The following is a 12,164-nucleotide window of genomic DNA, read 5'->3' as shown; positions in this document are numbered from 1 at the left end:
GACATAATAAAAAGTGATCTAGTCCTTACCAGGTCTTACCAGTTTGTTTTTTCTTTTTAGCTATTCTGTTTTACATTTGCTGTTCTGCTTGGAATCTTTCCCTTATTGCATGACACAGTTTCAGCCAGGCTTTAGCTCTTAGACAGATGGCTTCACATGAGACTATAGGATTCTTTGGTGTATAGATGAGTTTGCAATCAAGTCCATGAGTACAAAGTGTTCAGGTCCTGTAGCTGCAAAAACAAATCATGAACCTTCCACCACCGTGTTTGGCAGTTGGTAGGAGGCATTTGCGCTGATCTGCTGTGTTTGGTTGTTGCCAAACGTGCCTCTGTGCATTAAGGCCAAACAGCTTCACTTTGGTCTCGAGAGAACATTGTACCAGAGGTTTTGTGGTTTGTTCAGATGCTACTTTGTAAACCTTAGCTACGCTGTCATGTTCTTTTTAGAGAGAAAATACTTTCTCCTGACAGCCTCTTCAAACAAACAATACTTGTTTAGTCTTAAATATTTAACATGCTAACTGAGGTCTGCAGAGTCTGTGATGTAGCTCTTGGGTTTCTGCTGTTTCTCTGAGCACAGCAGTCTTACCAAGAGGGGATTTTTACCGTAATTTCCACCTGGCAACTGTCTTTCTATTTGTGAATAATCTTTCCCACTGTGGAACGATGGGCTTTAAATTATTCATAAATACCCAGCTAAACAGCAACAACTGATTCTTTAAGATCGTTGCTAATGTCTTTCCTCCTTGGCTTTGTGTTAACACACCCCTCACTGTTCCTGACCAGCACACTGACTAAACCTCTGCTTTTATAGACGTGATCACAATAGCTAATGATCAATAAATCAAGTGCATTTCATCACCCCCCTAATCCTAATCAAAGCAGTGAGGGTGGACTGCATTTTGGCTTTTTTCCCCTTAAAAAATAAGTAATGACACTGTGTAATATGCCATGTTTGGTTGATCATTTGATTGTGCTGGCCTAAATTTAAGACTTGCTAAAGACCAGATTGTTTTCATTATGTCCTGAACCCTTAGAGTTGACTCACCTTACTGTTTGATGCCACTGTAGGTATAAAGAAAAAAACAAACAAACCATAAACTCCTGAGAAACTTTTAAAGGGAACACTGTTAGTGGTGGACCTATATGAACAGTAAAATATACCAGGTTCACCTGCTTTTTTCAATAGAGTTTATAGCTCTAAAAATGTACTGCACATTCTTTTCTCAGGTGTGACACTGGGTACTTAGTCAATGTAGTGGAGCATTTAGCTACTAAATGAGTCAAGAGGACATCAGGAGCTAGAAGAGACTACTGGTGTGATGATGATGATGCCAATGTTAATTTCAGTGTTAACACTTTGGACCAAAAATGTGTCGTGCATTTTCCTGTCGCTCCTTAGGAATTGTGTACAATGTCCAAGTGATGACTGGAAACGTGAGGGGTGCGGGGACCAACTCTAAGATCCACATGGTGATGCATGGAGCTAAGGGCATAAAAAACAGCGGCAAAGTCTTCCTTGAAGGCGGGGCTTTTGAGCGCGGTCTCATCGACATCTTCAATGTGGAGATCTGTGAACTGATGAGCCCACTCAGCAGGGTCACCATCGGGCACGACAATGGCGCAGTTGGTGCTGGATGGTACTGTGAAAAGGTATTTTTTTTCTTTTTCTTAAGTATGAACAGATCACTTCTCAAAGTGTCATACATTTATCAACCATTTCTCATCCAGGTGGTTATATACTGTCCGTTCACGGGGATAGAGCAGACGTTTCCGTGTGGGATGTGGCTGGATGAGGATGAGGGAGATGGGCTGATTGAGAGGGAGCTGTATGAGATGGTCTCTCTCAGGCAGAAAAAACAGATGAGTGGGTGTCTTCATTCTGCTTTACTCAGTGAATAAAACATCAAAACATAAATCTTCTATATGTACTTTAGTGTCACACTTACTCTGTTTCCATTTAGAGTACCCATGGTCGCTGTGGATTTGGACCTCAGATGTAAAAGGGGCAGGGACAGATGCCCAGGTATTTCTGCAGATCTATGGAGAGAAGGGCAAGTCTGATGAAATGAAACTAGAAAACAACTCGGACAGTTTTGAACAAGGCCAGGTTGATAAATTCATGGTAAGTAAGTCTTGAGTTCACCTGATAGGGTGAATAAAACAGCTTCATCTATTGTTCATTTAGCACAATAATCATAAAGTCTGTCAAAGAAACTTTTTTCCTAAACTATCCATTCTTATTTTACATTTGGGGATAATTGTAGATTGAAATGCCAGACATTGGGAGACTGCTGAAACTGCGGATCTGGCACGAGAAGAGACATCCATTCGCTGGTTGGCATTTAGGAAAGGTGAAAAAATTGTCAGTATAAGCTGTTAAGTCTGTTGTACAGGGTCACCTTTGAGCAATGAATCTGGCACTGAGCAAGTGTTACTTGTACTGTGGATGTTGAAGTCTTTGGACCAGTTCAACACTTTGCTCCGGTGTGAACTATCTCAGCAATTGTTTGGGAATGTTTGCCTTTGGACTTTGTTGATTCCCGTGCTTTGACAACTATTAAGTGAAACCTTAAAGATTGCTTTAACTTTATATCTTCAACTTTATCTGACAAATGCTAGCATGCTATTATGTATTGAAATAGTAAACAATGTACCTTGAAGCCGATCTCATCAGCTTCAGCTGTTTTGGTGTTAATGAAATTAACAGTTGGAGAGGTTGACGTTTTTCCTCCTCATCTTTTCTGGCTGTTTTTTCACTAATTTTGCATTGGCTAGGTTCAGTGTCGCTGCTGTTAGCATGAGGTCATACCTGGATCCTACAGAGGTTGCACAAGGCGTCCATCTCATCCAGGATGGCACATCAATGCATGCCATTGGGAGAAGGTTTGCTGTGTCTCCCAGCACAGCCTCAAGAGCAAGGAAGAGACAGGGACTCTAGAAGAGCTGGACAGGGCCATATTAGTATAGATATCCAGCAAGACTTTTGTTTCCCTTTGAGATCTGATGTGTTTTCAAAGCATTCCTTTATTTCTTTCTTTTTTTGAGCATTTTAGATGCTGTCATTGCTGCAGTCCTGTTTGAAAGGAATATTATGAACCAAATTATGATTTTCTGCAGGTCACCTTGCTCAAGACACTAACCATGGAGAAATATTCTTTTGAATGCGGCCGTTGGCTGGACATCAACGAGGATGACAATGAGATTGTCAGAGAGCTTCCAGCGACAGGAGTACTTATTGATGAGCCGCTGCCCTGTAAGAGGGCTCTGCAGAACACTCTGCAGATGTTCAGACTCCATGTTCACAGTCAATTACAAACAGTATGTCTTGAGTGAATGTAGCTCCTTTACTCTCTCTTTGTTTCTTCAGTGATTAAGTACAGAGTCACCATCTGCACAGGAAATGTCAGTGGCAGTGGCACCGATGCCACAGTCTTCCTCAATGTTATTGGTGACCTAGGTGAGACGGGCGATCGACTCATGATTATGAGCAAAAACAACGTTAACAAATTTGAAAAGGGAAACGTGAGTGTATTAATAAACAAGAATGAACCCAATAATTAAGTAAATATGTGTGAAATGCACAGCAAGCATCTTTACATGGCTGTCTCTTTCTCTTCCCTCAGCACGATGAGTTTCTCATTGAGTCCGTATCCTTGGGCCAGGTGCGCAGGGTCCGTGTGGGTCATGACGGCCGTGGTGGAGGCTGCGGTTGGTATCTCGATAAGGTGATGGTCAGGGAGGAAGGCCAGCCAGAGAGTATGGCCATTGAATTTCCTTGTTACAGGCAAGACAATAGTTTCCAAATAACTCAAATGCTCTCACAGATATGGTTTCTTTGCAGATTATTAATTTCATTGTCACTATATGCTAAATCTTAAACTAAAAGCACTAGAAGCAGCAGGATGCTTGACACTATTAAAAATCACTTAACAGAACTCCTCAGGTTTGAACTTTGGACAGTGGCCTAGCAGTTTTCTCCTGTTTCCTGTTTTTATGCTAGGTTAAGTTAACCAATCGTTGGCTGGAGCAGGGCCGTGCAGAGAGGTTTAAAGGGGCGGGTGCTCAAAGTTAAAAAGGGGCACATTGAACCAGGCTGAATAACAACAACACACATTCATCAAGAATCTAATATGGGAAGGGCAGGGCTGTGTTGATCTGAGACTGTAGACATTAAAAAGTCCATAGGAGAGATGGTAGCTGATTAAACAAGTGTCATGAGATAATAACAAAATGCAAAGATTGGTGACAGCGCTTGGAACCATAAGGCAACAAAAAACTGTGAGAAATAATTTAGGCTCTGCCTGTGAATCACTCTTTGCTTCTCTTCTTCCTTCCATCCCATCATTTCATATATCACTCTCCACTTGCTATGTGAGAACAAGGCACAACTTGCTATTGCAATAAACTATAATCTAATTATCCACACCTAACAACTCTTGCACTTAATCTATAATAAAATGATGACAGAAAAATGTTATAGCACTGCCTTTAGTAGCCTCACACAGCTCCTACTGTTTCCTCCTCATGTCCTTACCAGGCATGTCTGGACAATGTTATATCATGAGTAATATTTTTTTTAAAAATCCATCTAAATAAAACACACACATGCACGCACACACAGTGACATTTTAGACCTTCTTCAGAATACTGTATATACTATGGGCATCATGGTGCTGATCCAGAATCCTTACATTATTATTTATTACTAGAGCTACAATAATAAAGCAATGAGGAGGGGGAAGTAATAAATATGAAATAATGTCATTATGATGATTCCATTTGTTTCACTATCCACTCTGTGCAGGGCAAAGCTTATTACATTTTTAAACTGTAGAGATACAATCATTTTACTGCTGTAAAATCCAAATTTTGTCTTATTTAAAATATAAATCTAATATAATCTGCTTCTTAATGTATGTTCTTTAAAATACAGCGTGTGTTTTTTAATATATTATAATTATAATAATTATTATGTGGACATGCATATTAGATCGTTTTTAGTGAAATATAATCCCTCCAGAAAGGCAGGAAAAGCCCGGAAACTTACTTTAAAACTAAATATGTTCCCTAAAACGGTGACAGAGCTACAGACCCATGACAGCCTTACACAGGTAGCCAGCAGCTATGACCAGCACTACTGTGCAGTTAATAAAAGGACAGGTAATGTTTGTCGCGCTGTTGCACACACAGCACGCTCGTTTGTTTCAGTTCGTCAGTTGCAACAAGACAGCTTACCAACGTGTACGTAATAAGCTAATACTCCTGGGTGCTACACACTACAGTGTGCGCTGTACACCTACTTACTGGTTTTGTCGCATCAGTCTGTGTCTCTGAGTTAACTTGTGTTTCTCCTACAGCTCCGGACCGCTAAAAATGCGCGTGCTCTTTGTGAGCTCGTTCCCGGCTCGTAACCAGCGCGTTCTGCCGTCAAGGGCGATCATTGGTTAAATGTGATCATGTGACTGATGCAAGCCAGATCCTTTTATTTAGCAAAACTGTGATTAATAGTTAAATATTATTGTTGAGGGGCACAGACAGGACTCCGCACGCACACACACATTAAAAAAAAAAAAAAATTAAAAAAAAAAAAGTTGCCTCAACAAAAGGGCACTTTGGGCACCCATCAGGAAAGGGGCGGGTGCTCAAGCCCCTCTAGCCCCCCCCCCCTGCACGTGCCTGGGCTGGAGCTTTAGTTAGCATACAGTCATCTTCTCTTTTCGGCTGTTCTCTTTAGGGCTCACCACAGAGGACCATCTGCCTCCAACTCACCCTATCCCTCCCATCTTCCTCTGGTACATCAACCACGTCCTTCTTCACTACTTCTCTGAACCTCCTCTGTAGTTTTCCTCTTTCGCTTCTGCTTGGCTGCTCCGTATTCAACATTATGTCCAGTATACCCACTATGCCTCCTCGCTTTGCCTCCAAACTACTCAACCTGAGACCCTGAGATATACTAATTTCTAATTGTGTTCATCCTGATCAGTCCCAGTTAAATTAGCATCTTCAGATTTTTCAGTGGATCTCCGGCTTCCTCCCACAGTCCAAAGACATGCAGTTAGTGGGGTTAGGCGAACTGGTAAATCTAAATTGCCCATAGGTGTGAATGTGAGTGCGAATGGTTGTTTGTCTCTATGTGTTAGCTCTGCGACAGACTAGCGACCTATCCAGGGTGTACCTTACCTCTCTGACAAAGTCAGCTGGGATAGGTTCCAGCCCCCCCCCCCCCGGGCGACATTGAATTGACTAAGAGGATGGATGGATGTCAATCTTTTCACAAGAAGTGTAAAATTTTTTACTTTGTATATTACATACATATTTATATATGTTTTATATACAGAAATTGCATACATTTTGTAGTGTCCACTTTCTTCTGAAACCAACACAGACAGAATCCAGTCAGACAAAATCCTCCCACCAGCTCGAAATCTCTCTTAAGTGTTGTAAATTGACCGCTCTTACCTTCACTAGCTCTCCAGTGGCTTGCGTGTAAATAGTTAGGCAGCTGATGGACGAGTGTGCCATTACAAATGGAGACTAAATGAATGTGGCCAGCTCTGTGCTTCTAATAGTGGTGCCAAAACCACAAGGCCGAGGTGCAGTGTTACCTCCTCCTGTCTGTTTGATTTGGCAGTCAGGGAAAATTGATTCCCACTTTCAGTGTGGAAATTGTTACATGAATAATGTTAGGCCACTTAAATGTTTTGTAATTATTAAGTTAATGATTGGGATTTTAATCTGGAAAATGTAACCGTTAAAATGTAAGTTAGTTAATATCATATTCTGTCTGTTTCCTCTTCTGTCCTCTTCTTATTGTTCAGTGGCTTCAGAGGTTCTGTCAGTCCTATAGCATCATTCTTCCAGTGAAGTTATGAATACATAAATATTATGTCATCTTTTTAATATTTCCATTTCCAGGGATTTTCTAAGTGTGTAGGAAGGCTCCCCTGATTCTGTTTTTACGCCATTGAGGTACATTTACATGTGTGTTTTTCTTCAGGTGGTTGGACCGTAATGAGGATGATGGACAGATTGTCCGTGAGTTAGTTCCAGCGGGAGACGGCCTGCGTCTCTTCAGTGAGTACACAAGAACATTTTAAAAAGCCCAGTTTTGTAGGCATACATCAGTTTTTTAAACCGATTGTTTTCACTCCTCAGATGTCAGCTACCAGATAGCAATCAAGACAGGCAGTGTGAACGGGGCCAGCTCGGACTCCAAGGTGTTCGTCAAGCTGTATGGGGAGAAGGGTGATACTAGCAAGGTGATATTAGCAGTCTCCGACAATGATCTCAGGAACTACTTTGAGACAGGTCGCACGGATATCTTTACCTTCGAAACCTCTGACATCGGGAAGGTAAGTTTGCAAGACTTGTACTGCATGTAATTAGACAGACATTAAGACATTTATTTATGTTTCTTTTTGCCTGTGTGCTTTCTGATGCTTGCAGATCAACCGACTTCTGATAGGTCACACCAACAAGGGACTGCGGGCCGGGTGGTTTCTGGACAGCGTGCAGATCTCTGTGCCGGTTCACGGAAAGCAGTACATGTTCCCAAGTCACAGGTGGCTCTGTAAAGATGAAGCTGATGGAAAGGTGGAGGTGGAGCTCTATCCCAGCGAGACGTTGGACATTGAACAATGTAAATGGCACAAAAGCAAAAAACAGTTTGCACAGCCAGAATTAATCATTTTTAAAGTGATAGGTTGAGATACACTGCTTCTCATAATGCTTAATCCTTTTGCCTATAACAGTGATCAACTATGAAGTGACAGTAGTCACAGGTGACGTGCGTGCAGGTGGAACTAACGCCAAAGTCTTCTGTCAGATCTATGGATATGAAGGAAAAACTGAAGTTCTGCCTCTAAAAAGTCGCTCCAACAGTTTTGAACGTGACACCACTGACATCTTTAAGGTCTGTATTAATACTGCTTAGGCTATGTCAACGTCTGTCAGAGATTTGAGTTGCTGGTTTGACTTTTGTTTCATGTCTGCAACCCAGATTGAGGCTCAGGATGTTGGTAAGATCTATAAGATACGTATCTACCACAACGGGAAGGGTATTGGAGACGGATGGTTTCTGGAGACTGTGGACATCAAGCGCCTGACGATGGCTATGGTGCAGGTTGAGGTGAAGAAAGAAGAGACGAGCAAAAAGGACAAGAAGAAAGATAAGAAAAAGAAGAAGAAGGAAGAGGAGGAGGAGGTGGAGATAATTGAAGAGCTGCAGGAAGTGGTGGAGACATTTATTTTTCCTTGTAACCGCTGGCTAGCCAGGGATGAGGAGGACAGGGAGATTGTGGTTGAGCTGCTGACTGAGGATAATGAAGACTTGGAGAGTAAGTAGAGCATGAATGTGGTCATGTTGACTCACTGATATCTGCTGCTGAAGCCCGTGAGGCTGAAAATCAAGCAAATGCCCTCACGTGCATTTTCATAATGTCGCTGATGGTTTACTGTGTTTCTCCGACAGTGAACTCCTATGAGATACATGTGTTCACTGGGACGATGTGGGGGGCAGGGACAGATGCCAATGTGTACATCAACATCTACGGAGAGACAGGCGACACGGGAGAGCGACACCTCAAGAAATCCAACAACCTAAACAAATTTGAGAAAGGCCAGGTAAACCCGGTTTGCTGAAAATCCGAAGGAAATCAATTTGTTAACTCTTGATTTTTCCTGTCTTCCTCCCTTCACCCCCAACCAGTCGTGGTATTGACTCCCTCTCACTAAGCCTGGTTTAGCTGGAGTTTTTCTCCTGTTAAAAGGGAGTTTTTCATTCCCACTGTTGCCAAGTGCTTGCTCATAGGGGATCATCTGTTATAGGATCTCTACCTTACAATTTAAAGAGCCTTGAGGTGACTGTTATTGTGACTTAGTGTTATATAAAGAAAACTGATTCGCACTGACTCATGTATTGACATTTTGCAAAGAGTTAAAGGAGAATATGGATATCACTACCATGTCTGTCCATGAAGGATATTGCATTGGCTTTGCAGAGACTTTGTATATGGGGGAAACAGGCAGCCCAACCTGACCAAGGCCTAAAAATCAGCCTTATTAAAATGCTAAATCTCATGTTGATGTTTTTATAATGCCGTCATGGATGTGTTTAATCCACTGGCATTGTCAGGATTGCTGTAATTGATACTGTTTTCCTGGCAAAGTCTCTCATCACACAAATGTTTGGCTTCGGTAGCCTTCTGGGTTAAACAAAGATCAGATGAATAAGTGATGAGGTTCTCATGGTCCGCTAACCTGTGGCATTTCTTGACCCTTTGTCACCGGGCTTGTTGGCGGGCGACGTAGGAGGACGTTTTCGACATCTCTGCAGTCGACCTGGGGACCCTGAAGAAGCTGAGGATCCGCCATGACAACAGCCAGGCCAGCGCCGGCTGGTTTTTGGACAGAGTGGAGATTGTGGACAACAAAGATGACACCACGTATGTCACCAGCACATTGATGTTATATGTTTAACGGACCCCTTAATGGAGAAAGCAAATTTGCACTTTGCTGAGTCATACTAGACACAAATTCAGAAACACAAAGGGTTCACAAAAAATCCCCATCCTACATAGCAGACAGAGCCTCTGCGTGTGTGCTAGAGCACCACCGTGTGGTGTGAAGTGGGAAATATTTTAAACAAATTTTTTGACATGGAAAAGTTATGTATCCTGGCATATATATTTTAGGTACTTCTTTCCTTGCAAACGGTGGCTGGCTGTCGATGAGGATGACAGACAGCTTGCCAGAGAGCTTGTTCCTGTGGATGAGGCGTTCATGAAGAAGGGAGATGATGATGACGAAGATGACTCTGAAGCTACTCTTGGTTTGGAACAGAAAGGTGAGAGCAACGTTACTGCGTACGAAGAAATCTGACCAATGTCAGATATCGAGCTTTTTCTGAGTTTTTCTGAGAAATATAACACAGAGATTATTAAATGTGGTAACTTCTTCCTGCAGCCATGTCAACAACATACACAGTGAGGATAAAAACTGGTGACAAGAAGTACGGAGGAACAGACGCTAACGTCTTTATGATCCTGTATGGCACCAAGGATGACACAGGTAGCTTTGGAAGTGACTGCTGCGCTTTTTGCCTGCTTTCTGTGTTTAAAATGATAATTAGTCTGTTCTGTATCCACAGGAATTATTAACCTGAAGGCTTCAAAGACCCATAAGAACAAGTTTGAGCGAGGTATGATTGATGTGTTCACTGTGGAGGCCGTGGACCTCGGACCCCTGAAAAAGCTGCGTATTGGACACGACAACAATGGTACATTAGGACCGACTGGCTGCCTGTGCCGAGAATAATGCAGAAATACTCCGACTACATCTACATAAATGATCACAGTCTTTTCTGTTAATGTTTAAGGGGGAGGGTCAGCAGGCTGGTTTCTTGACTGGGTGGAGATTGATGCTCCATCTCTGGGACAGAAACTACACTTCCCCTGCGGCCGCTGGCTGGACAGAGGAGAGGATGATGGAGCCATCGTCAGGGAGCTTTTCCCTAATCCTCTTCAAACAGAGTTTTACACACCATGTAAATTAACAGTAAATTGCAGAAAAGTGAAACATATTCTAACTGTATTAAAAGTGTAACTTAATTGGTTATTATTCCATTTTATAGTCGTTCCTTATGAGATCAAAATCTTCACAAGTGACGTGTTTGGAGCCGGTACAGACGCAGACGTCTTCATCATCCTGTATGGCCGAGATGCAGTGTGCACCCAGCAGAAGTCCCTGTGTGTCAACAAGAGGGAGAGGAGAATGTACTTTGAGAGAGGAGCTGAGGACATGTTTATTGTTGAGGTAAGTTAAATAAAGGAAGCAATAAATACATTCATCCTGCTTTGGGGACTAGAACAGCAAAGTCATGAGCGTGTTTCTGCATTTACAGCAATGAACTGCACTTGTGAAAGTTGTCCGTTTATCCAAGTGTTCTGTTGTCTGTGCAGCTAGAAGATGTCGGAGATGTAATTGAGAAGATTCGTATTGGCCATGACAACCGTGGGGTGAACCCAGGCTGGCATCTGGACAGAGTGGAAATCAGACGCCTCCTCAGGAAAGGAAAGGTACTGTCTGCGGAGGATACATGAACAGGGGGAAAGTGTTTTACTGGCTTAAGTAAAAAATATGATAGTAGCTGATAATAGCAGTTTAGAAAACTTTGGTGAATATTGCAGTAATATATTGGTGAATTAATATTACTGATGGCTGACAGCACAGAAAGTGTGCAAGTAGCATTGTACTGTAGAAAGAGGTGAAGGTAATTTGAACTACTTGATATACTCAGGGCCACTTTGTTGGGTTTGTCTATTCAACTGGTTTGCTAAAGTAAATATCTAATCAGCCAATCAGATGGCAGCAACCAAATGTATTTAGTGATGCAGACATGACTGTAAACTGCTGAAATTCAAACTGAGCATCAAAATAGGGAAGAAAGGTGATTTAAATTACTCTGAAGGTAGCATGATTGTTGGTGCAAGATATACTGGTGTGAATATTTCAGAAACTGCTGATCCACTGGGGCTTTCCTGCACTAACCTTTTTGGTGTTTACAGAGGACGGCCTGGACAAGAGATAATATGCAGTGAATTCACTTGGCAAAAGTGTCTTGTTGATGCTGGGAGTCAGAGGAGAATTGCCAGACTGTTTCCAGCTGTTAGGAAGGCAACAGTAACACAAAAAGCCACTTGTTGCAACCAAGATATGCAGAAGGCATACCTTAAAGGCACAATTGGGAACCACTGCTGTCAGCTATGAGCAGGAAACTGAGGTTACAATTCACACAGGCTCACCATTATTGGACAATAGATCATTAGAAAAATGTTGGCTTGTCTGACCCTCAATTTCTCCCACAACATTCAGATGATATGGTCAGAATTTGGGTAAACAAATATGAAAGCATGGGTCCATCCTACCTTGTGCCAACAGTTCAGACTAGTGGTGGTATAAAGGTGTTGGAGATATTTTATGTGGGCTCCTTAGTATCAACTGAGCACCACAGAGCAACACCACAGACTGCCTGAATATTGTTGCTGACCATGTCCGCCCCTTTATGACCACAGTTTACCCATCTTCTGTTTTCTTGATCATTACAATGAGTCCAATGTCCTCAAATGGCCTTTGGGATGTGGTGGGATTAGGGGTTCGGCA

The 12,164-nt window shown here is 42.3% G+C and overlaps 1 protein-coding gene across 1 annotated transcript in view; it reads left to right on the top strand.

Annotated features, from left to right (window-relative positions):
- loxhd1a (lipoxygenase homology PLAT domains 1a) overlaps positions 1 to 12,164 on the top strand; it is a 38,111-nt gene that overhangs the window by 12,462 nt on the left and 13,485 nt on the right. The window contains exons 8-27 of the mRNA XM_014332098.2: positions 1,405 to 1,655; positions 1,734 to 1,869; positions 1,967 to 2,127; positions 2,270 to 2,356; positions 3,123 to 3,258; positions 3,373 to 3,527; positions 3,629 to 3,789; positions 7,003 to 7,079; positions 7,161 to 7,357; positions 7,452 to 7,644; positions 7,757 to 7,917; positions 8,005 to 8,341; positions 8,476 to 8,627; positions 9,315 to 9,448; positions 9,698 to 9,849; positions 9,969 to 10,073; positions 10,153 to 10,281; positions 10,381 to 10,548; positions 10,636 to 10,817; positions 10,964 to 11,080. Of these exons, the coding sequence (XP_014187584.1) occupies positions 1,405 to 1,655; positions 1,734 to 1,869; positions 1,967 to 2,127; positions 2,270 to 2,356; positions 3,123 to 3,258; positions 3,373 to 3,527; positions 3,629 to 3,789; positions 7,003 to 7,079; positions 7,161 to 7,357; positions 7,452 to 7,644; positions 7,757 to 7,917; positions 8,005 to 8,341; positions 8,476 to 8,627; positions 9,315 to 9,448; positions 9,698 to 9,849; positions 9,969 to 10,073; positions 10,153 to 10,281; positions 10,381 to 10,548; positions 10,636 to 10,817; positions 10,964 to 11,080 (3,191 nt within the window). The remainder of the gene's footprint in view (positions 1 to 1,404; positions 1,656 to 1,733; positions 1,870 to 1,966; positions 2,128 to 2,269; positions 2,357 to 3,122; positions 3,259 to 3,372; positions 3,528 to 3,628; positions 3,790 to 7,002; positions 7,080 to 7,160; positions 7,358 to 7,451; positions 7,645 to 7,756; positions 7,918 to 8,004; positions 8,342 to 8,475; positions 8,628 to 9,314; positions 9,449 to 9,697; positions 9,850 to 9,968; positions 10,074 to 10,152; positions 10,282 to 10,380; positions 10,549 to 10,635; positions 10,818 to 10,963; positions 11,081 to 12,164) is intronic.

The sequence above is a fragment of the Haplochromis burtoni genome, unplaced genomic scaffold (assembly GCF_018398535.1).
Source record: "Haplochromis burtoni strain Fernald_Lab_line unplaced genomic scaffold, NCSU_Asbu1 Contig_23, whole genome shotgun sequence".
NCBI lineage: Eukaryota > Metazoa > Chordata > Actinopteri > Cichliformes > Cichlidae > Haplochromis > Haplochromis burtoni.
The sequence above is the reverse complement of the archived record's forward strand: the minus strand, read 5'-3'. Positions and strand labels throughout refer to the sequence as shown.